General features: G+C 42.7%; 1 protein-coding gene across 2 annotated transcripts in view; it reads left to right on the forward strand.

Annotated features, from left to right (window-relative positions):
* The first annotated feature begins 5,909 nt into the window (after nucleotides 1-5,909).
* CPEB2 (cytoplasmic polyadenylation element binding protein 2) overlaps nucleotides 5,910-23,897 on the forward strand; it is a 46,492-nt gene continuing 28,504 nt past the window's right edge. For both annotated transcript variants that reach the window (XM_054172144.1, XM_054172145.1), the window contains exons 1-3: nucleotides 5,910-7,433; nucleotides 10,180-10,458; nucleotides 22,021-22,111. In XM_054172144.1, coding sequence (XP_054028119.1) covers nucleotides 6,258-7,433; nucleotides 10,180-10,458; nucleotides 22,021-22,111 — 1,546 coding nt within the window. In that variant the 5' untranslated portion in view covers nucleotides 5,910-6,257. The remainder of the gene's footprint in view (nucleotides 7,434-10,179; nucleotides 10,459-22,020; nucleotides 22,112-23,897) is intronic.

Below are 23,897 nucleotides of genomic sequence, written 5' to 3' on the forward strand. Positions count from 1 at the left end.
ATTATCAGTTCACAGGGATAAGAGCGCAGAGGTATACAGCTGACTGTAATGCATTTCACCAAACAGCCTTTATGATTTTTTATAGCTGAACTTTCTCCTATCCTTGTTGTTCTTGCCAGACACATGCAGAACATTTTGGAGACAATAGCAATGCCCTGGAGGTTTACATGCAGTGTTCAATTCCCAACAATTTTTAATATATATATATACACACACACACACATATATACACACACTTCTAAACTGAGTTTCATCTCATGTTTTCCTTCACCCTAAATTACAACTAACGTCCAGAACTTGCGCTGCATAGCTGAGAAACTAGCAGAAATTGCCACATTCAATTAGCACAGCAGAGGCAGCAAAACTAGAAATAGGATTTAATTCACTTTAATTCACTAGTTGGTTGCCATAAATACTTGTCTGTTAAACATGGAATTCTGAATACTCCACAGACATTATTTTCCTTTCATGAAGATGTTTGTTTACTTTGGCAGTGATTCTCTTGGGAGAAACTCTAATGACTTCCACTACCATAAAAAACCCAAAACAAAAAAGAAACAGAAACTGCCACTAGCAAGCAAGAAAATATTAGTCTAATGTGCTGGTTAAACTCCAGGGCAAAAAGGATAAAAAACAGAGTAAATCACTGCTTTGCATGCTTGTGACCAGAACCCATATCCTTCAAGTTGGGCAGGCATCCTAGCTCTCATGATGGAATTGAGGCTTTGAATAAAAGAAAGCTGCCCATCTCTTGTGAATTTTAATATTTTTAGCTTTAAAAACAAACAAACAAAACCATAACATGGGCATGGGAAGAACAGAATAAAGTAAACTATCTCAGTCCCTGCTGTTAAATATTCCCCATCCAACACACAGTGACCTAACAAAGGCTTCTTTCCCAATTTTGTTAGCCTTGGTCAATTAATATTATTTTTTCTTTTAATAAGAAAAAAAGCACCAGGAAAAAAAAAGGTAGACTACTGTGACTCAATGGACTGCTCAGTGCCTACCTGCTTCCCAGGAACACATGATTATTATTTTCAGAGTTCAAAAAAAAAAAGAAACCAAAACAAAACCAGAAAAACAGTAAATTGATGTAAATCTTCAGACCTCTTTTTCCTGTGAAATGTCAAACCTCATCATCTGCTTTTCTACATGAATAACCTGCAGTCCCAGACTGCTTTCCACATTTCCATGGGAGGAAAAAGTCATTAAGAAAAATCAATTTTAAGATTAAGAGGAAGCAGCTCTAGCAAAAATATGTGAACTGTATATTTTTGTTACAAGCTAGAACAATGTGCTGTTCCTGGAAGGCATTTGCAAACCCATTTCAAAGCTTAAACAGAGGAATGAAGCAGACACATGTCACAGACCACAGGACAGCAGACTGTGTGCTTCCCTAAACAGCCTGATCCTAGGGCAGATTGAGGCAGATCTCTTGGCAGAGCCCTTGTGATGAGCACAGACAGAGTTACCTAAATACAGAGTGCTGACAAAGAGCTTAGGAAGAGGAGAAGATGTGGAAAGGGAGAAGAAAAAGTAAAATAGTAATTAGAAAACATGCAACTGGTATCAAACCCCCTGATTTTCTTGTAGCTGTAGAGCCTTAGAAGAGGGGTCAAATGGAGCAGTAAATCACTGTAAATGGTGAAAGGCCTATAAATATTGTGGGCTGTGGAAAGAACCATTTGTTGCACTACAAGAGGCCTATGGATCTCTACACTGAGCCACTTCACAAAAAGCAGTTTTCTAAAGCCAGAACTATCTGTAGCCATGAAACTATAACCTGAAAAAACAAATCAGAGAAGTTTGGTTTAGTATATTTCAGTGAAAACAAAGATAATTTTCATGTGTACATGTTATTTGCAGCTGTGCTTGGTAATTTATAGAAGAGATGATAATCACTCAGGGACAAAATTCAGAAGCCACTGCCTTGATGAACCCTTTCATGTCACCCAAAATGGCAGCCAGAAGAGTTTCTTTGCAATCCTTAGAATTTATTTGATTTGTCTTTATACAGCATTATTTTATTCAGATTATTGTGATTTGTCTTTGTATTTTCTCTTCCACAGCACTGCTGGGGCAATTTGCCACACAAAATTTAGCATGCAGTGGATGATGCAGAACACCAGTCAAAGAAGATGATCATTGTCTTTCAGGCACTGACAGACCCAGGAGTGTTGTCAGCCCCAGCTCCACCACAGGCCTCCCAGGTGAAGGTGATGCCTGGCATGTTTCTTGCAACAAGTACACAGAAGCTGGTTGATTAATGGCTGCAAGAACCATAACTTAGGTATATTCAGGCTCACTGCAACAACAACTTGTTTTGCAACATCTGTTCTTTTTCAATTCACCTATGATGTAGTGATACTGCATACAGCTTGGCATCCGCTTCTTATAACTGTTGTCTAGTCCAAGCAACTCATCCCAGCTCTCTGACTCTCCAGCTTCCTTAAGTCACTCAGATGAGGGGGCATGTCTACCAGCATGCTCTCTTCCTCAGGCCCAAGAACATGGTCACTTTCCATTAACAATCAGGGAATATGGAGTCCAAGCATCCCAGCATCCCCTAAAGTCTGGAAAGGAAAATCTAGGAACTCCTGACTTACAAATGGTTGAGGTAACTAAAGGAAGCATTACGTATGCTTAGCATGTTCTTACACATTTGTTTAGGCACCCATTCTCAGACACTATTACCTTCCTATTAGCCCAATCCAAAAAAGCTCTCCAACTTTCCCTGGAATGGGCCAGCTAAGATAAAAGAAAGCAGGAAGGAATTAAGGGATTTTGAGGGAGAAAAAAAAAAAAAAAACACCAAAAAAAAAACCCCACAACATTAAAGCAAGAGGGTGAGAAGGCCAAATGGTCAAAAATCAAGAAACTGGGAACTGAAGAGAGAAAACAAACAGCACCAAGGACAGGACTCAGCACTTCCTGATAGCACCAAGTTAAGAGACTTGATTTGGTGGAGGAGAAGGTAGAATATGTGGCCCCAACACACATCAAGCAGTCTTGTATCAGAGGCAGAAGAGACAGGATATACAGCCCAAAGGATTCTTGGTTTAACTTGGTACAGCTGTTCTTGCTTGCATCAGATTCAAGAAGTATATTCTGCAAGACCAAGGAGCAACAAAGACCTCCTAGATTTTGCAGCAAGATATAGCCAGGAGCATTCCTCAGAATCAGCAGAGAGTAAGCTAAATTTTCTCTCTAAAAGGTACCTGCATTTGGGTAAGTCAAATCATCTTTTGACAGCACCTGTCTTGTGTTTGTAGAAGATTAGGCAGCTAATGTAGAGCAGATGATTATTTTTTTCATTGTTAAAAACAGGTAAGATTCACCCCATGAAAGTCATTTCAGTGAACATGCATGACTGGGGTAGGTAAGCTACCATGGCAGAGATCAGCTGTCTCAGAGGATCTGAGCACCCTCATGTTTTACTCAGTTTTAAAGATCTACTCGGACTACTTTGAAGGAAGAATTGCTAGAATTCGAGCTCGATTTAAAGGTGAGAGACACAGAATTGTCTCTTACATAAGAACCAACTAAATGAGTTCCTCCACACTGTGTAGAAACCTGCAGCCAGTTACAGGAGAGACACTGTGCAGCATTGCTTCCACCTTTGTAAAATGCCTGAGAATGCCCCAGATAGAGGACAGCTTTTGTTCAGGCTTGCATATAACCTAATGTCAGGCATATGACATGAATGCAAAGGGAAGCCAGATGCTACCAGTTCTGCAGCTCACAAAGCTAATGTTTATGAGGACCATGCTGTGATGCAACTCACTATTCAGACAGGAATCATTACTCGGCCAGCAACATTTATTCAGCATGCAATCATCTGCACGGCCTTGGTCTGCACTCTTATTTTTTACCACTTGTAAACGACAGTGGCTGCAGAATTCCTGAAACAGATGCCAATATAATGAATAACTGTGGAGTACTAAGCCATAAACCAGCAAAGATAAATATGTATCAGTTACTCTCCTATGCTGCAAATGTATTATCAGCTTAACCCTGCAAGGCATGGATACCCAAATATGGACACCCATACAAGCTCATGATCACAAGAGAGAGAACTGCAGATGCTGAACCATTTTTAGTTTTCTGTTCCCTCTATGTTTTTTATGTATATAACAAACATACAGATTGAACAAGTAAGAATTGTTACACTGGGTCAGACCAAAGGTCCAGGGGCCAAACAGAAAGCAGTCATCCAGTCTTTGACAGTGGCCACTAATGGATACCTAGAGGAAAGTACAATAGGGTCAAGTGTAAAATGGCACTTCCCCAATGTACTCTCGCATTCAGTAGCTGTGTACCAATTCTCTCACTGCAGAACTACATCTTTTGCAGAGAACAAAGGGGGCAGACTTCTTTTTGCCTTTTCAGGGATATCTATGACTGTAACAGTGTCACATTTACTGTTGCCAAACTATTGATTTGGTTGCATTAAGCATTTCCCAAGAGCTGTGCTTCAGGTAGAAACTTCACCACTTAATATTGTCTGCCCAGGAAGTACCTCAGGAGGCATCACCACGTGCCACCACGCCTCAGTATGACCTTCATCTGAGCTCTTGTGGCTCACCGAGGGGGTCCAATAAATGAATGGTATAGTTTAATGGTAGGATTTGGGTGGACAGAAAGGAGTGACTGACTCAGCTTCATCTGGGATCTCTGACACGCTCCACAGGGCCAGGCGTGCCCTTGCATCACTATCACATAAGGAATGGGAGGCCACAGCTGTGTCACCTTGGGCCTGTCACCCCGGCCCCACGCAGGCAGAGCAGATGTCTGGGGGACATGGAAACCCCAGACCATAGCGACCAACCCCACCTCAGCTGCCGGGGGTAGGCGCATCGGGCGCGGGGCGGGGCAGGAAGAGGGGCGGGGCTCCGCTGGCAGCGTCTTGACGTTCACAGCACTCCTACCGCCCATGGCGCGCGGCCTGCGTCAATGCAAATGAGAGGCGAGCAAGATAGGGGCGGGACGCCCCTCCTCCGTGAGCCGCACGCATATAGCAGGAGAAACCACCCTGCGGGCCCTGTCTGAGGGCGTAAAGCCGGTCGCACTGCCGCGAAACGAAATAAAAACACTATGTGTCACGTATTTCCTATCGTCGAAGCCCAGTGAGTGTTCTCCTCACCCAAAAGGCCAGCAGATCTTCAGGACATTGTTTAAAGGCTGTCGCCTCCACCTTCAACTCGTGCTTAATTGGTAGCGCTCACCCTAGGTCGCCTGCGCCGTGCGCGCGGGCGTTGGTCAGCCCCCACCCCACCTCGTCCGAAGCAGCAGAGGCCGGGCGCAGTGGGAGGAGCCATGATGCATTATTCATGAAGGGGCGGCCCCGGCGGCTCATCACTGGGGTTGGCGGGGCGGGGAAGGGGCTGGGTGCTGTGACGTACCTATGACGAATGTTCCGGCATTCTTAAGGGCGTTGCAGCCGGCTTCGCGCCAGTAGTAGGGGACTGGGGAGGCGGCTGGGGCTTAAGGGGAGCCTAGGTACGGAAATCAGGTCTGTCAGTGGTGTGGGGGTGCCGGCAGCCTGCCTCCCGCCGTGCCAGTGCCAAGCCTGGAAAAGCCCCGCTTTGCCCCTGCGTTACGGTGTAGCGGCGAGGGGGGTAGGCAGGGAGTAGGTGTTCGGATGGAGGAGCGACCGGGATCGGGGGCAGCTGTCAGGGGGAGAACGACCTGTCCAGGGGCATTTGTGGTGATCTAGCGGATTACTGTGGGTGAGGCCGTAGACGGGAAGGGCTGCCCTACCGGGGGTCCCGATAGAGTAAGAAAGAAAGCGGAGTGGGGGGGGGAAGCCCTGATAAAAATACGATCTATTAAAAGGCTCGGGTATTTTTTTTAAATACGTAGTGGAGATTCTGGCAAGGAAGACGGCTTTATTCTAGAACGAGGTTATTTTTTTATTCGTACGAAGGTTCGCGATTGGCGGGTGTTTAACCCCCACCCCCCAAAGATTATTAATTATCTTTGTCTCTTCAGAGTCCCGGGGTGGGGGTGTTCGCCCCTCTGCTGAGCCGGTGTCAAGGGAAGCCCCCCCCACCCCCTTTGCCTGGGGGACCACTGCCTCAGGCTCCCATAGAAGGCGACCCCCAGTCCACCGTTGGGTCTAAGAAGCACAGGGTCTTTGCCCTCACCAGCAGCAACGGCAGCCGCTTCTCATTCCTCCTCCTGCCCCTTCTCACTCGCTGTAACCGGCGCCTTCTCTGTTCCCCTCGGCGGCCGCTGCTGCGCATCATCAAAACATGCAGGATGAGCTGCTCCTGGGGGTGACACAGCAACAGCCAGGCAACGAGAGGCTGGGCAGCAGCCCTACATCAGGACACCCCCCTCTCGGCCACCCCTCCTCTGACTTTAAACCTAGTCTCAGCCCCCATCAGGATTTAAACAAGCAGCAACCGCAGCAGCAACAGCCGCCGCCTCCTCAGCTGAGCCAGAAGAGGAAAGAGTTTAAGCAGCAGCAGCTCAGCAGCCCAGCCCAGCTCGGCAGCAGCCACCCCCTGAATAACCACCACCCCCCAGACTATCATCACCACCCCCCTCAGCAGCAGCAGCAGTTCAGCCACCCCACTGACAAGTACCAGCAGCAGGAGCACAGGCAACAGCAGCAGCTCCAGCTCCTCAGCGCTCACCCCCTGGAGCCGCCGCGGACGGGGGACTACCCGCACCACCGGCCCGTGAGCCCCGCTGAGCACAAGGGCGGCGCGGACAGGGGGGGTTCTGAGCGGCTCGCCCCTTCCTGCCCGGGGGGATCGGTGTCCGCGGACCCCAATGTGGGGGTGGCCGCCGCCTCCTGCGTGAATCCGCCTCCGTCTCCTCCTCATCTGCAGGCGAAAGCCAAGCTGCCCCCCATGGAGTCCCCCCCGAACAGCCACTTGCTGGGCAGCCCCGGGAACCTACTGCCCGGCGGGCTAGGCTCTGGCTTTAGCAGCTTGCAGAGCCCGGAGATCCCCAGCCCCCATCACCAGAGCGGGGGCGGCTCCTCCTCGGCGGCTTCCCCTCCTCCTCCGCCGCTGCCCGGCTTCGGCACCCCCTGGTCGGTGCAGACCTCGTCGCCGCCTCCGCAGCAGACGCAGCAGCCTCCAGTCTCCAGCGGCGGCGGCGGGCAGATCAGCGCGATGCCACCCCCGAGCCCGGAATCCGAGACCAGCTTCTACCCGGGGATCCCGTCATCGATCAACCCCGCTTTTTTCCAGAGCTTCTCGCCGGTGTCTCCTCACAACCCCTGCGCCGGGCCCTTCAGCAGCCCCTTCTCGGCCGCCGCCCCCCCGCCGCCGCCGCAGATGAATTTACCTCAGCAGCAGCAGCAGCAACAGCAGAACCGGAGATCCCCTGTGAGCCCCCAGCTCCAGCACCAACACCAGGCGGCGGCTGCCGCCGCCGCCTTCCTGCAGCAAAGAAACTCCTACAACCACCACCAGGTACCGGGCTGAGTCGGGAGGGCCCGGCAGCCGCGGCGGGGCGGCAGGGAGGCCGGGCGAACCGGCTCCGGAAGGGAGCCCGGGGCGCGAAGGGGGAGACTGGGGCGACGGGGAGCCCCGGGGCGGGGACGGGCTCGGGAGGAGGACGCAAGAACGTGAGGAGGGGGGACTTCGTTCCCCCCATTTCGCTGGTCGCAGGACCTGGGAGGCTTCTCTCTTCCCCGCTGCCGGCGCCGGGCGAGGCTGTGCGGCGGTGACAGCCCGGCGAGGCCGTGGGGGCAGGGCGGGGCCCGGCTCGGCCGCTGTCGCCCCACCACGCTCGGCGGACTGAGGGCCGCTGGTGACCGGGCACCTGCACCCCCTGCCCGCCGCGGGAGCGGCCGTAGGGGTCGCGCCGGGAGGCTGTTGGCTCGCCCCGCTCCCGGCCGTTCCGGGTGGCAGGTGGTCGGGCGGCCGTTTCGACCGCGTCTCCTTGGCTGTGACCGGCCCTCCTTCGTGCGCCGTTGGCTGCCCAGAGTCGTCGTTTCTTTTCGGGATTAGAGGAGGGAGTGACCGTTCCTTTTCCTGTCAAGGAGTGTCACTGTGGAAATATCCCACTGGCCTCGCCGCAGGTGCCTGTAGCGAGTGCAGTGTTCGCGAAACAATGAGCCTGACAGCTCCGGCCGGCGCCGCCGGTGCCTCATCCTCGGGAAGCCCCTTCCCCAGCCTCAGGTCTTCCTTCGCACCCCATGGGCGTGTTCGTTTCGATGGACACAGGACACCGAAAGTAGATTCAGACGGGAAAGCTGTCAACCTTGTTGCCTTTTGGGGGTTTTACCCGAAATTGCTTTGGTTTCTACCCAAAGACAGCGCAGTGTTTTGGGTTACCATAGTTCTGGTGCCGGTGTCAATTGACATGATCCCGTGTTAAGATGGAAGTTTACCTTTCTTCCCGGAAGAAAATACTCGTAACAGATTGGGGGCAGGCAGATCCGAGTTAATATTATTGCTGGTGCATTATAGTTACATCTTGCTCCGGACATCCACTCGGTTATAAAAGGACAATGCTATATAGGCCTCATCTTAATTTTCTTGCATTGTAGTATTAAATCCAGTCAGTTTTGATATGTAGAGTTGTATTTGTAAAGGATTTCTGTCAGAAATAGAGTTTCACATTAAATGTGTGTATGTGTGTTCAAGAGCTCAACTGGATGCATCATGATTAGGAGCTAGTTGTCCTTAACATATGTAATAACCTGCTTCGAACAAATTCCAAAGCAATTCTCCAACAGTGAGGTGTACAGGAATTTTCTCTGTTACAAGTTGTAGGTAAACAGTGCCATGACAGCATAGATGGCAATATTAAAGGCTTGTTAACATTTGGCATTATCTCCTAATGCTTGTTTCACAATAGAGTGCCTGCCTCTCCCAAATGTCCAACCAAAGTATTCAAGTTTTACAACATAATTATCTGTAATTATATAGAATAGGATGTTTTCCTGATTACTTGACAAAAAAATGACTTTAGTGGGGGGGTTGTTTGTTTTCTAGGAGGGTTTTCTTAGAACGACAGCTTTCTTCAGAGTTATGTTTTACCTAATGGATAAGGTATTGACGAGCTTTACATTTTTAAGTTATTAGAACTGCAAGCTGAGGGTTGCTTGCAGCTAAGCTTAAAGTACTGCATTTTGACTCCACAAAAGAGCTGAATTTAGAATACACACACATACACACACGTGCTGTTTCTGTTTGAGAAAAAGCCTTTCCAAAACCAGTCAGATTTGAGAACACTAAAGATAAACCCTGTTCTTCACTGTCAGGCTCAGTGGGTCCACCTCTTGGTAGTATGGTAACCACTGTAGGTCACTTCTTAGCACAAGTTGTGGTTTAAGAATAAAAACTTGTCATTCTGTAAAATATTCCCTCCAGAGACTGCTTACATTTTCATATTGAGAAATACAGTGCACTTGTTTAAATACAGAAGCGCTTTATGTACCACGTCTAAATAGGAAACAAAAAATCCTCAAGAAAACCCCCAGGTTCCACCCTGCAGAATTCCACAGACAGTCCCATTCATTGCTCCAGAAATGTTTGAGCAGTGGCTTCAGAATAATGCATTTTAATGTGGAAATGGAAGATAACTCCTTCAGACAGATTTCTCTGTGCAGTAATCGGTGCTCTTTCTGCTCTTACCTGGTAGTACTGAGACAATGATGCTCAAAAATCAATCCGCAATCTGATTTTTTTAATTTTAAAATTTCTACTCGCTGTAGTGAAATACTACTCACTGAGTAGAAATAATTATCACTAGTTTAATCATTACCTTAGTGATAAATGAAAATATGGACCTCTGAGATTCTTGTGTTATTTTTATGGAGCTGTCACTATATAATAACAAGTAATGTATAACAAAGTGATCTCAGGGATTTTTGTAACATGGTTATACACCTTAGGATGGATTGATTGATTGCATAGCCTTAAAGAATGCTGATTATTGCTAAAATGATAATCTGAAGTACTTGTACAAGTACTGTGGGGTTTTTTTTGGGGGGGTGGGGTATATATGGGAATCGGAACTATGGGATTTTTATGATGCTGTATTTTCCTGCCTCAGTAATTAATTTACTCGTTATCAGGAAAGAGTGGGTTATAGAAATCATTGAGCATTGATTACTTGATGGTGGGTTGGTTGTTTTGGTGGGGAGGTGAAGCAGAACAAAACTTTTCAAGTATGTTCAAAATAATATACACTCATCTTTCTTTTTAGCCTCTCCTGAAGCAGTCACCCTGGAGCAATCAGAGTAGTGGCTGGAGCACAGGAAATATATCCTGGGGAGGAATGCATGGCAGAGACCATCGTAGAACTGGAAACATGGGAATTCCAGGAACTATGAACCAGATCTCACCTTTGAAGAAGCCCTTTTCTGGTAATGTCATAGCTCCTCCTAAATTCACTCGCTCCACTCCATCACTGACACCAAAATCCTGGATTGAAGATAATGTTTTCCGAACTGACAACAACAGTAATACTCTCCTTCCTTTGCAGGTAAGGATGGTGTGTAACTGGTGTGTTCATAGTCTGGCATATCATTTTGGTTTCATTTCGCTTGCAAGGAGAATGAAAGAGTGGTTACAACCCTGATGCTTGGTTTGAAAATTAGACATCTATTATTTTAAGTCCAAAATTGCAACTGAGGCCAACCTTTTTGGTGTATTCAACAATATATGATTCTCATAGTTAGTTGTAATAGTGACTGTCAGGAAAGATAAAAACTGCAGCTACTGATGCAGCAGTAGAGCAAAATGTGCCAGCCAGCAAGTATTTTCTGCCAGTGGTAATGCTTATGTGCTTATAAATCCCTTTGGAGCTCGGGAATTTATTTTTTTTATTGCTTGTACATAAGTTTTCTTGGTTTTGTAGATGGCTCTTGAGTCTTTGTCATGTTTATCGTCTACTGTTATTCTAGGCTCATATTTGCGTTGTAAGTGAGATTTCATTTTTCCTCCACATTCTAGCAGCTTTTATGTTATTTTTTTGTTGCTGGATGCTCTGTGATTTAAAGCTGTTAAGAAGGAGAATGTGTCTTAGAACTAAAAAGCTGGGTTCACCCCTGAATTTTGACATCTGTGTGACTTTGTCACTTAATGCCAGCCTCAGCAGCCTATTGGTAAAATGCTATTTTCCCCATTCTTGCCTATATTCATTTAGTCATAACATTTCTTCTTAGGAAGACTTTTAGTGTTTTGGATCCCTCTTGCAGCGTTTGGGTTTCTTTTCCTTGTTACGAAAAAAGATCGGACAACTTGTTTTAGAAATGGTGCATTGTAAAACAGGAAGCAAATGATTCCATTAGTTCTTTATGTTGCTTAGTTTTCACTACACCTGTGTCAACTTCCAATTTTTGCCTCATGTTGAGCAAAAGTAAAAAAAAAATAATATGCAGAGAAAATAATAGGAAGATTCTTTACCTCCACATAAGGCTGTTGCAGTTGGGTTTTGTTAGATTTCACACAGACTAGCCTAGCGTTTCGTTTGTTGTACCATATTTGAGTTTGTGCAGCTGTATTTGCATTAATTAGCAAGCTAATCCTTATGTAGCTGTAATAATGACAAAAGGGTGATCCCCAGAACCAGGTTTCCCACTAGAATTTCTATTCTTCTTACCATTCTACTATGGTAGAGTTCCATTTGGCACAGGAGGCCAAGTCCCGACTTTGTGCAAGTGAGCTCTGATACTGCAGTGTTCTTGAGGCTAATGGTGATTTTATTTGACATACCTAAATTCTGCTCCAGGTGCATGCATTGGACCTGAAAATTTAAAATAAGTATTTGTCTATACTGTAAAGACTGTTCTATTGAGTTTCCTTGCTAATTGGAATATCATCACCAATCATTTTAGTTTGAGAGGAAAGATGGGGGGGAAAAGTTGCCACCTTTATGTATTCATCTTCATCTGTTAAGAACTGATCACAGTTCTTGGTGGAGAGCTCCAAGAATAGTTGAAAGCAAAGACTGAGATGTCTCCTGAAGATGTTAGCCTAAGGAACAGGGTTAAAAACATTAATGCCATCAGACATTGAAACTGCAGTGTCATACACATTGGAGTTCATATGCAGCTAAGCACCAACTGTGAATATAATGTCTCCTTCAATACACCTTGTGAGTTGCTATGGCTGCTACTTTGAACTTTCAGAAGCTTCTACATTGGTCATCTAACATAGATTAAGTAATTTTACGTCTAAACAAAAGTCTTGTCCATTCAAACTATAAATAATTTCTATGTAGGAGAGCAGGGAAAAACCCACTTGCAATCTAACTTTACAATAAATTACATTAAGTGTTTCTATTTGGTGGTTGTTGGGATTTTTCTGACAAGGTCTCGTGAAAGCGAGAAGGTGGGCACACTTAATTGTTGTTGGTCTTACCTATGAATGGCAGAGCCACCAATTAAATAGACCTATTTGGCTATATTTATGCTGCAGGGCTATCTTAAATCTCCTTTGCATGTATATAGTTATAGTTACAGAACACAGAAATAATCCTCTTTGAAGGGTTGCAGTGTTATCTACTGCTATTGTGGAAACAATAGATGTTTCCGTAAATTACTTTGCTATGCTGAAATCATGTCCTTATTTTTCAATTATTATTCTGTTTTTATGTGGTTAATTCCTTGTGGTGACTGCTGCATTTTGCAAGTCATAATGAAAAAGTTAAATAGAGCTTGGAACTCCTGCTTCTTTTCATCAGGACTTGTGTTGGCAATTGCAATGCTGTTAAACGCCCATCTTGCTAATTTGTGCTGTGCTTGTCTCCTTCCATAAAAGGCTGAGGTATTTAGATTGAGGATTCTTAAAGATACAGTAGCAATTTCAGAAGATACTAATAGTAATTAAATTTGTGCCATTTGGAAAGTCTGCATATGTAGAAGTTACCTATTTCTTCCAAGCTTCCATGGAGCAAACACATCTTGGCATGCGTGTTGGATTCACGCTGCATCGTTCACAGTTCTGCAGGATACTTCTCTGCATGGTCACACATCTCTGGGGACAAAGCACCTCTCCTCTGAACTTTAGCTAGCTTGAGCTTAGCAAATGAAAACAGCTTAGAACAGCCAGTGTCCTCATGACTGACTTTCTGTAGATCATTAATGCTCTGCTACTGCTTTCTGAAATGAGTATTCCTTGCTACGTCTGAATGGCATTCAGCCATGTTAGCTGCTCATCCAGTGTCTGTAAAACATGTACATGATGCAAATAAGTTACAGAGGAATCATAGAAATTCAAAGCTTCTTCCATTCAATGAAACTTCTTTATTCTTTGGTGTTTGCATTGATGGATGGGTCCCCAGTATAGAGCTGACATCAGTTCTGATGGAAAAGAATGTTTCTTGCCATTAAACCAACATAGCAGTGACAATGATGCCATTGCTGGCAACCAAACAAGTACTTAGGTTTGTTACCTGCAGGGATGAATGCAGATTTTTCTGTACTTCATCATTGTATCTGAAACAACCTATGTGAAATTGGATTCACAGTGGCCACATTAGTTACAGCAAAGCTGCTTTTGCTTAGAGCAGTTACAAAGGCCATCTCTCAGGGGAATTTTCCAAAGTTCAGGAGTTTTTGTTTTGAAGTAAGTGTAGTTAAACATTGTGACAACCCCGATTTAAACACAAGGAAAATAAGTCAATACCCAGCTTTTTCTTGCGTGTCTCTAAGCAGCTTTTTTTCTTTTCCCTCCATCAGGTTTGTAAGATAAAACAAACATCAATTGAAGTTCTTTCATAGACAACATTCTGTTTACAAGTTCTGCCACACTGCTTGCAGCATTTTAGATACTTCATACAGGGAAGGGATTGTTCCCTCGTACCAGAGTCATTAAGGAAAAATTAGAAATCTCGTCAGGTATTCGCACCATCTAACTTACGCATTTAATTGAGGAGCCTGTTTCTCTCTCCTTACAGAGAATCTAGGCTCCTTACTTAGATAATCTAATTCTCCAGAAGAACATACCTGGCAGCACTGACCTTCTACAGCCCCTGGGATTCCAGCTTAGGCACTTACATTGCATATCAAGAAGTTAGTCAACATGAATATTCTCTTGCTCCCTGCTCTAAAGTGTTTTTTAAAAGAGAGTACAGGGTGCAAAGCTAAAAATGTTTCTAACCCAGATACTGTTGTTTTCCTGAAAAAACCCTATTCTTCAGGCGTCTCTGTGGCCAAAACAGAAGCACAGAAATCAGTGTTATGTACATTTATTTTTAATCTGCATTCCTTGGCTGAGAAAAACCTTAAGCATTTCTAAATTATTTTTCTTTAAACTGCAGTGTCCGCTAACTCTGTTTTGATTGCAAGCTTAATGTTTCTTAATATCTTGCCAATAAGCTTACTAAAGCCTATTACAACAGTTTAATAATGCAATTCAGTATTATACACTTCAGTATTGGAACTATTTTCGTTCTAGTGAAAGCAGAGCATTCTATGAATGTGGGTTTAGTTTCCGTGTCCCTTTTGAGTTAAGGAAATGCACTGCGTGTCCGGGTGTTTGTCACCTTGATTTGTCCTTCCTGTTTGTTCAAATGAGCAGTATGTGCAATGTTGCCCTAAAAGCCGGGCTTTATTCTTCTGTATTTGAATACAGCTCTCCCATCTGGGGGTTTGTGTGGTAAGGTACCATCTCCCTCAAATCCAGATTTTTTTCTTTCTCTATTCTTTTTTCAAATGTGCTAAAGTTTTTTTGTTTTTAAAACCCCAAAATGCTTACAAAGCAAAATGGAATTTGAAAACTCTGCATCGCAACAGGGGTTTAGGTTGGGGTATTTAGTTTGAACTGCTGTCATGTTGCCTCTGTCTTACAATGCTTCCCCTTCAGAGGGTTTTGGATTCTCTATATGATGGTTCTGGTGCAATTTAATAAATGCATCTCAAACAGCTGAAATGGCTAATCCAGGTGATACACATACTAATCAATATGACACAAAGAGCAAGTTGCTCAAGTTGAGTTAGTAATGCAATGGTTAGACTCCCATACAGGTGGTCTGTTTCTTTAGAAGTGCTGAGCATTTGGCAGTTCATATGAAATATGAAGGCATTGGCATCTAAGTGCTCTTAATCTTCAGAGTAGTGTAATTGTCCATGCACTGATTTATAAGCCAGGCTTTACCAGTTTATTTTTACTGAGGCAGTACCTGCAGCAGAGGAGTGTCTAAAGGGTTTTTAATGTGTTACATTGATTAACCAAGGCTGATTAAATGACATGCAAAACCAGTTATTTGTGTCTGAGTACCATAGTGGGGATATCTTTAACTTGAGAAAATTGTCTACTGCCATACTTCAAAATTCAGGATCAAGACCTTTGGATGTTTGTGGGAGATTCACAGATGCACCAGTCAAAGGAATCCATTAGCAGATAGTTTTTAAGGCTTTCCATATAAATGTTTTCATAACTTTTTATGAATTAAGGATTCTCCCCTGCTGTTAAAATTTGCTTCAGTTACACAGCTCTTGCTATTAATGCAAGTCAAAAGCGGAGTCGGGAAAATTCAACAAAATATTTGCAGCTGCAATAGTACAGCAATGATGTACACACTGAGTAGCATGTCTCATCTGTCTGCCAAAGCACAGTTGTTCTCCAAGGTAAAATGAGTATGTTCCCAGATAAGATCTATCAAAAAATGTGCATTTAATGTATGGTCTGATGTACTGTATAGATATTTGTAGATGGGGATGGGTGAAGAGGGTTAAAAAAAAAGGCAGAAACCCCGGACAAACCCAACAAACAACACTTCAAACAGCTTCCCCTTCAAATGTCTAATTTTTCCTTTAGATATTTTGTTCAAGCTATTCATATCCAAACCTTCTAAATCTGCCTCATAAATCATTCTTGCAAAGCCTTTAATCATCTCCATAATGTGTCTGGTTTGTTTCCAGTTTATGGATGTATATTCTTGAGCTGAAATACTCCAGTATGGGCATGGTACATGCTGTTGGGATTTTTTTCTTTTTATGCTTATGTATTTGGGAAGTAGGTGTTTCTTTGCCACTGAAGCTGTTCTTGGTGCAATTTAGGCTCAGTTTAGCTAGATTACATAGCTGGTTGTGCCATTTTAACTTTAAAACACTTTTTTGTCAAGTTGACCATTCACAGATGTCTACCAGATTCTTTACCACTAATGACACCATGGAAAGTAACCAAGCAATTTCATGTGTCTACTTTAAGCCTTCCTTCTTGCTTTTTTTGTAGAGCTAAAGTGTAGCTGTCATAGACTTCCCTATTAAGTTTTTCATTTACACAATTTATGGTTTCAGCAGGGGGGGGTTATGGTTACAGTATGTCTTCGATAAAATGAGGAAGACTTGAAGTTCAGATGCTAGCAAAGGTGATATTTTACACTATGTAATACACTGATTGTTATTACTGCTAACAGTAACACTGAATACTTCTTAAAGCTATTTCAGATACTTTCTAAAGTCTGTGAATGCTTTATTAGTGCACCAACTGTCACATTTTTATTCAGGTCACTTTTAAGGCTAAAACATTGAACTTGTTTACACTTTAATTTGGGAAATGATTCTTTTATACAGTTTGTCTAGTTGAGCTTGCATAAAACTGAGTTAATTCAGTAAGGTCAGAGGTAGAGAGTCATCTTAGCAGGCAGCTAAGACCGTACTGCCCAGGAGCTTTGATTTTTGTGTCCAGCCTTTCTGACTTTCTCTAGGATATGAAAGGATGTTTAAAAGGGCATATTTCATAGCTTATATTCATATTTCAAAGTTTTGCTGAATCTGCACCATGTTAGAAGTCTCTTTTTTTTTAATTCAAGTTGTCCTGGAGATTAGTAAAGCACGTATGTCCAAAATTCAAAGTTGTTTAATTTTTTTAACTACGAATATCTATTTTTAGTGTTTGTGGTCAAAAATCAGCAAAATTGTCTTCACTGTCGAAGAGTTTCTGTCCTTGTATTTGCTTTATGTGTAATTGAGATGTGACTGCACTGAGTCTGCAAATGCTCAAACAAGATAGTCTTTGCATAAATTGCATGGATATATTTAGAAGGCCCAAATAGATTATGCCAAGACAAATGATTTGTCCAACAATTTAGTGTTGAAGCTTGCTCTTCAGAGAGAGCTGCCCTTCTCCCATTCTTTCCACATTTAGGTGTAGGGGCGGAGGACTTCTGAAATGCGCACTCTGTAGATGCGTTTTGCATGACCCTGTGAACAAGTCCTTCTAGCACTAACTGTACTCTGGGTAGAATACTTCATCCCTCTCCTAGATTGTATAAATTTGTAAAAATGCAGAAAGAATTACCATTTTTCAGCAAAATTCCCTGCATAGTCTAAACTTTTGAAGTTGAGGTGACAATGGGCTGCGCAGCCATGTACCTCTGAATGTGTTGACAGTTACACCAAACCCACGTTTTCAATTCTGCTGTGTATGAATGCAGTTGTGATTTGGATGTTGGAAAGGTGAGTTGAGCAGGGTTCAAACCTTTATACAGTTAAAAAGATGTTAAAAGCTACTCTGAGAATTTGTAGTGCTTGGGGGAAGCGAACTGCTGGCTCTGAGATAAAAACTATCATTATGTTGTGACATTCCACTGAGACGTGGACCTTCTGACACAGTAAGAGTTCACTTGCTTAGCACAGGGCTGATGAGCCACAGAACTGAGGGAAATGCAGAATATTCTATGGGAAGTCAGCCTTGACAAAAGGGCCTTTTGGAGTCAGGATGATACAAAACTTGCACTAACATACATGATGTGTCAATGCCTTCATGCTGCTGCTGATCCTTAGTTTCATTATTTCAACGTGATTGATAAGCAGTTCTCTTGTAAACCAAACTGGAACTGCCCTTAAAACAACATGGAAATAGTTCTAATTCCTGGGACTATTACCATGTTGTTTTAGAGGTAGTTCCAGGTTGTTTTAGAAGATAACTGCTTATCAAATATGTTGAAATAATGAAACAAAAGATAGTCCAAGAATTAGGACTATTTCCATGTGCATTGAAAACTCTAAAAGAATCACATTCAGCAGTAGTACTTTTCATGCTTGTCCCAAAGGTCAAGGGAAATCACAGTGGAAGTTTTCTTATCAAGTAGAGCATGCTAGTCAAACTGTCCCCTTTCAAACCATTGTGGATTTTTTTTTTTCCTGTGGTAGAAATTTCTAGAAAATCTCTGTGACCTACATTGTTGGAATACTTTTAAGTTCTGCTTTGAAATGAATGCTTCATATTTGCATAGATAGCTGTGCTCATTAAAGATACGCACATATTTGGGGAGCACAAAGCGGTGTTTTAGCATTATAAAGCCTAGTTGTACCAAGGTTTAAAGTGAACCTTGTACTCAAAGAATTATCTATTCCTTTTGAGATACTAAAATTTAAGATAATGCTCCTTTATACTGTGTACTTCATCAGTGTGAATTGGAATAGAAGCTAAAAGTTTGAAGCACTTACTGTGTATATACTACCCAAACTCGCAAGCGGATGGTGAGATAGCAGAATACAGTTTCCATATTTAAATCCTGCTGTATTTTAGCGCATTCATGCTTTTTCATATATACAGTGCTCTTCTACTGCATGTTTCCAGAGCCAGAAGTAATGCAATTCAAAGAAATAAACTTCTTTTTCTTAAAAAAAATACAAAACAAACAAACAAAAAAAACCTTTATACACATGACCTTTCTAAGGTGTAAAGAGGATGGGTAAACTTTATTCTTCTGGGGTTGTTCAGCTTGGAGAAAAGGAGACTCCGGGGAGACCTAAGTAGAACAGCCTTCCAGTACCTGAAGGGGGACTACAGGAAGGATGGATCGAGGCTGTTTGCTAAAGTCTGCAGTGACAGGATGAGGAGCAATGGGTTCAAACTAGATAAGTGCAGATTTAGATTGGATATTAAGAACAGATTCTTTACTAGGAGGGTAGTTGAATGCTGGAGCAGGTTGCCCAGGGAGGTGGTTGGGGCCTCATTCCTGGAGATATTCAGGGTGAGGTTTGACAGGGCTCTGGGCAGTCTGATCTAGTTGAGGATGCCCCTGCTTACTGCAGAGGGCATTGGACTAGATGATCTTCAGAGGTCCCTTCCAACCCAGACCATTCTATGATTCCGGCAGCGCAAGATCTTTGAATACACAGAATATGCAAAACAGAATGATGCAAGGTTGAAGTTACAATCATTGCACCATGTCAGCCAGTGGAGCTGTTTACAAATGAATCACAGACACGTTACTTGCTTTCCCATTTCTCTGTAAGATCCACAACCAAGTGGGCTGTTTTTAGGAATTGACCACGATGGAGCCCACCCTTACAGGCTTCTGCTTCTTAGATCAAAATTAAGCTTACAGTAATGACTGTCAGATAGTCAGGTGTTACCTCAACATACATCAGTCCAGTTTTTACCAGTACTAGTTCTTTTCCCTGTCAACAGCAGAGGTGGCAAAGTGTGTCTTCTGTTTATTCAGCACTGGTTTTTGCAAGAGCACTTACTACCTACCACATACTGACTTCAGCTGAATTTAAGACATCATTAAAAACCCTGATGAGTTACCTTCTGAATGTGAGGGGACAGAAGGGAACAGATCCGGCTTTGTTACTGCTCCCACCTTCTATAGAAAGCAAGTTTGCTGTTGTAAGCAGGTTCTTTTCATTGTGCTGTTGAGAAATACACCTGCAAGGGCATGGAAGCAGATTAGTCACTGTAGTTTCATTCTGCTGCTACTCAGGCCAGTGAGAAAACTGAATAAAAGCCAACCAGTCCCAAAATAAGGCTGCTATGAGCTAAAATAGTACTGGTGACTTGTTGGCACTCAAACCCAGTTGGAGGTTGCCTCACAAAGTGTCAAAGGTATTTGTTCTGGGACACAGAGGAGACAAGAGAAACCTATTTTAATGTATCATTTAAATTATGTGAGAAAATAATTTTTTCAATCAAATAAACATATCAGATTGCTTACCCAACATGAAGCCATTGTTCTTTGTAGTTGTTTGAGGGGGAGAGAGCTGAAAAAATGCTTCTCTTTCTTCATCCTGATGTCTATCGTTGGCTAAACTTTCTAAGAAAGACTAAAATAAAATTCTAGTTTCCTTGTGCCTTGTTTTACAGAACTGTTTAGTAAGCCACAGACCCTGACTCATAGAAAACCTCTGTTTCAGAGCTTGCTTTTTCACTTCCCAAACACAATGAATACTTGCTTTCTGAGGGACATAGTTTGAAATTATTCTATATTCTGCTGAACTCTCCTGGAGAGTCAGTGAGTGTGGGTCAGATGCTGCTGGCTCATGTTCAACTGGCTGTCAAGCAGTACTCCCAGGTCCTTTTCCATCAGACACCTTTCCAGCCACGTTTCCCCAAGCCTGTAGTATTGCATGGGGTTGTACAGGATGCAGCACTTGGCTTTGTTGAACCTTGTACTGTTTGCCTCAGCCCGTCAATCCAGTCTGTCTAGATCCCTCTGGAGAGCTTTCCTACCCTCCAGCAGATCAACATTCCCACTCAGTTTTGTGTCATTTGCACACTTAACCGAGGATGCCCTTGATCGCCTTGTCCAGATGAACAATAAAGATGCTAAATAGAACTGGCTGTGATACTGAGCCCTGGAGAGCACCACTAGTGACTGGTCTCCAGCTGGATTTTACTCCATTCACTACTGTTCTTTGGGCCCAGCCATCCAACCAGTTTTTTACTCAACAAAATGTGTGCCCATCCAAGCCATGAGCAGCCATTTTCTCCAGGAGAATAGTATAGGGAGGAGTGTCAAAAGCTTTGCTAAAGTCTAGGTAGACAACATCCACAGCCTTTCTCATGTCCCCTAAGAAGGTCACCTTGCCTTAGAAGATCATGGTAGTCAGGACTTGGCTTTCATAAACCTATGCTGATGGGGAAAGAACACTTGGTTGTCCTATATGTGTGTGATGGCACTCAAGATGATTTATGTCATAACATTCCCCAGCACCAAAGTTAGACTGACAAGACTCTAGTTCCCTGTATCCTTCTTCTGGCCCTTCTTGTAGATAAGCATTACATTTGCCAATCCTCACTCAATTGGGCCTTCCCCAGTTAGGACTTCTGGTAAATGATGAAAAGTGGGTTGTTAGCACTTCTGGCTCCCTCAGTACCCTTGTGTGACTACACCCTACTTGCTGAATTACTGCAGTGCAATCAGAAGATAACAACAAAATTAAGTCATAATTACAGGATTCTTCTAAGTGTAATACAGCCCAGCCAGGAGCCTTGCAAGTAGACGAGATTAAGGTTTTACCCAAACTATTTTAGTCTCTGAAGGTGTCCCAGAAAGGCCAAAGAACTTAGAAGTAATTTTTTTTTTTCTCCTTGTAACTTGAATTAGTTTGTATTAGAAAACATGGGAGAAAATACCTTACTTGAACAGAAAATCAGTGAAAACAGTTATGATTTATTACAACTATTATTACTTTTGGTGAAAATAATTGTAAGACATTATGGTAACTCTTCCTAATCTTCATGTGCCAAAAAATTTGTTCTGTATTGGGCTGATAACATATTAGTAGTCTTTGTGATCGTTTCTTTTCATAGTTTAGTTGTATTTTTCCAACCTTTAACCATTTAGTGCTGACCATTTGTGACAGGCTTTGTATACAAAGGGTCTCAGGTTAGTCACTCAGAAGCCAGAAGTGCAGTCTCAGCAGAGGCCTGAGGGCCTTTGCCAAGCACCAAGAAAATGCTGGTTTTTGTATGAGGTGACTGTCCTCCTTGTCCTGCAGTTCCCCTCCTTACTCACTATTTAACTTCTACATGAAATGAAATTGAGCTCTTACAGACATTAGTCTCCTTCATTTAACAGCTTAATGCTTGACTGTGCTGTGGATCACTAGAACTGATTCAAGCAGTTCTTCTGAAGGAGATGGGCAACCACAGGCTATCAAAGTGCTTACACAGAAGTTCTGCATGGTGCATCTCTAGTTTTATAGTTAATAAACTAAGGTTTCTTAAGCTTTTGTATCATTGTCCATCTCCAGAGTGTCTGAGCATACAGCCTTTATAAGGCACCTTTGTCTTCCTGTTGAGTTTCTTGCAAGTTTAAGTACAGAATTTGTATTCCAGTACTAAGGATTTTGTTCTCTTTTAGGATCGAAATAGAATGTATGACAGTCTGAATATGCACTCTTTGGAAAACTCCCTTATTGACATTATGAGAGCAGAGCATGATCCACTTAAAGGTATGTTGTTATGCTAAATTAAGAAAAAAGGGTCATCCATTCTGCATATTAATACTGATTAATTCTGATTGCTAATTTAGATTCTAGGTTCGATTAAAATAGCAAATTAATTCTTTTCTCAACTCGCATGAAAGGTCAATCTTGAGCTGTATTTTACTGAACACCTTGGTTTACAGTGGTTTAAAACTTGAGATTCAGTTTTTTCTCCCTCTCCCCTCTATCCTTCCCTCCTTTCTCCCAAGAAATTAGTAGTTATATTTGAAATTTCCTAACCTGCTGGAGGACATTCTACCTCAGTTTGTGCGGACATGTTCTGTTAGAGGTAGCCAAAAGAGGGTGGGTGAGGAATCAAGCCACTGGCAGTGTTAGCCTGTCAATTTTCCTTTTCTTTGCAGTGGAAGCTGAAATGAAAAGTAAGTCCACTGATAAATTCAGGTTTTGTGCTTTCAGATATTTTTTTTCTACAGCTTCTAGGATAGTAATGCATCTAATTATGTAATTTCATTTTGTCTGAAGAAGTCCAGCAATAGACTTTTCTTTAGAATGCTGGTTCTTCTTACACTTCTGGGCTCTGTCAAATCATTTCACTACAGCAATAAGCATGCAGCTAATATTTTTGGGCTTTAATTTTAAGTCCTCTCTTCACTGTACATTAATTGACTCTTGAATTCTGTTTTTCCATACTTAGGTGGTGTTTACTGTTGACCTTTGGGGTGGGGAGCCCAAGCCATTTAATTTGGCCTGATCAAGCATTGCTTCATTTGTAATTTAACAATCCAGCTTTAAAATTGTGCAAGACTTCAGGTTTGCTTTCAGAAAATGAATCTTGGTATTGAAGCAATTGAAAATAAAAAAATATTTCTTTTTATATTGTTATTTACTTCCATCCATTCTCCCATTTCTAGAAGCTTCTGTACTTAAGCCATATTACTCATGTTCTTCTAATTTGGAAGACACTTTGCTAGAAGTCTGTTCATGGTTCCCTTAAGATCTACAATGATGTGCAATAGTATTGTAAAATTTACAATGTAAAGTCAGAAGTTCAGGATTTTTCAAGCTGAAAATCTCTACAGAGCATTAGTAAGTAGTTAGCATTTAGTCAGCCAGTAAATTTTCCTCCTCTTTAGGGTGGAAGCTGAAATTAAATGTTCTTACATCTGATTTCTTGGGTTTTACTGCCTACAGAGAATTAATTCCAGTTTTAACAATTGTATCATTTAAGTCCATTATTAATTCAGTTTCTGTCTATTCTGCCTGTTGTAAAACATTACTAAGTAACACAAAGGGGTTGAAACCTGTGAATATGTCATCAAAGACAAGGTAATGAATTAGACCATCCCTGTTTCAAAGCACTGTTGCTTCAATTTGGCACACTCAGGTGGTGACTAATACTTCTTTGGTTATTTGAACCCAAATCTACCATCAGGTAAAGCTACTGTGAGGTATAAAATCAGAAAAGGAAGATCTTGTGTGTCAAAATACTGTCATTGGCACCTCTCCCATTCCTGAAAACCAGTCTTGTTTCTTGGCTTTTTTCTGTGCACGCTGCTATGACAAATGGAAGGGGTTGCTCTCTCCCCCTGCCATCCTGCTGTTTGCATTTTGGCTTTGTCATGCAGAAGAGTTTTCAGAGGCACAGCAAGCACAGAAAAGGCCCATTTTTATTCTTCACATTTTATTATGATACAAGAGATGCCAACAATGGCTTACCAATAATAATTTTCCAGTAGAGAAGAAGACAAGACAGGGCTTTAAGACTTCTTCAGTGAATCGAGTTCATGCACCA

Source organism: Dryobates pubescens, chromosome 23 (assembly GCF_014839835.1).
Source record: "Dryobates pubescens isolate bDryPub1 chromosome 23, bDryPub1.pri, whole genome shotgun sequence".
NCBI classification, from domain to species: Eukaryota; Metazoa; Chordata; class Aves; order Piciformes; family Picidae; genus Dryobates; species Dryobates pubescens.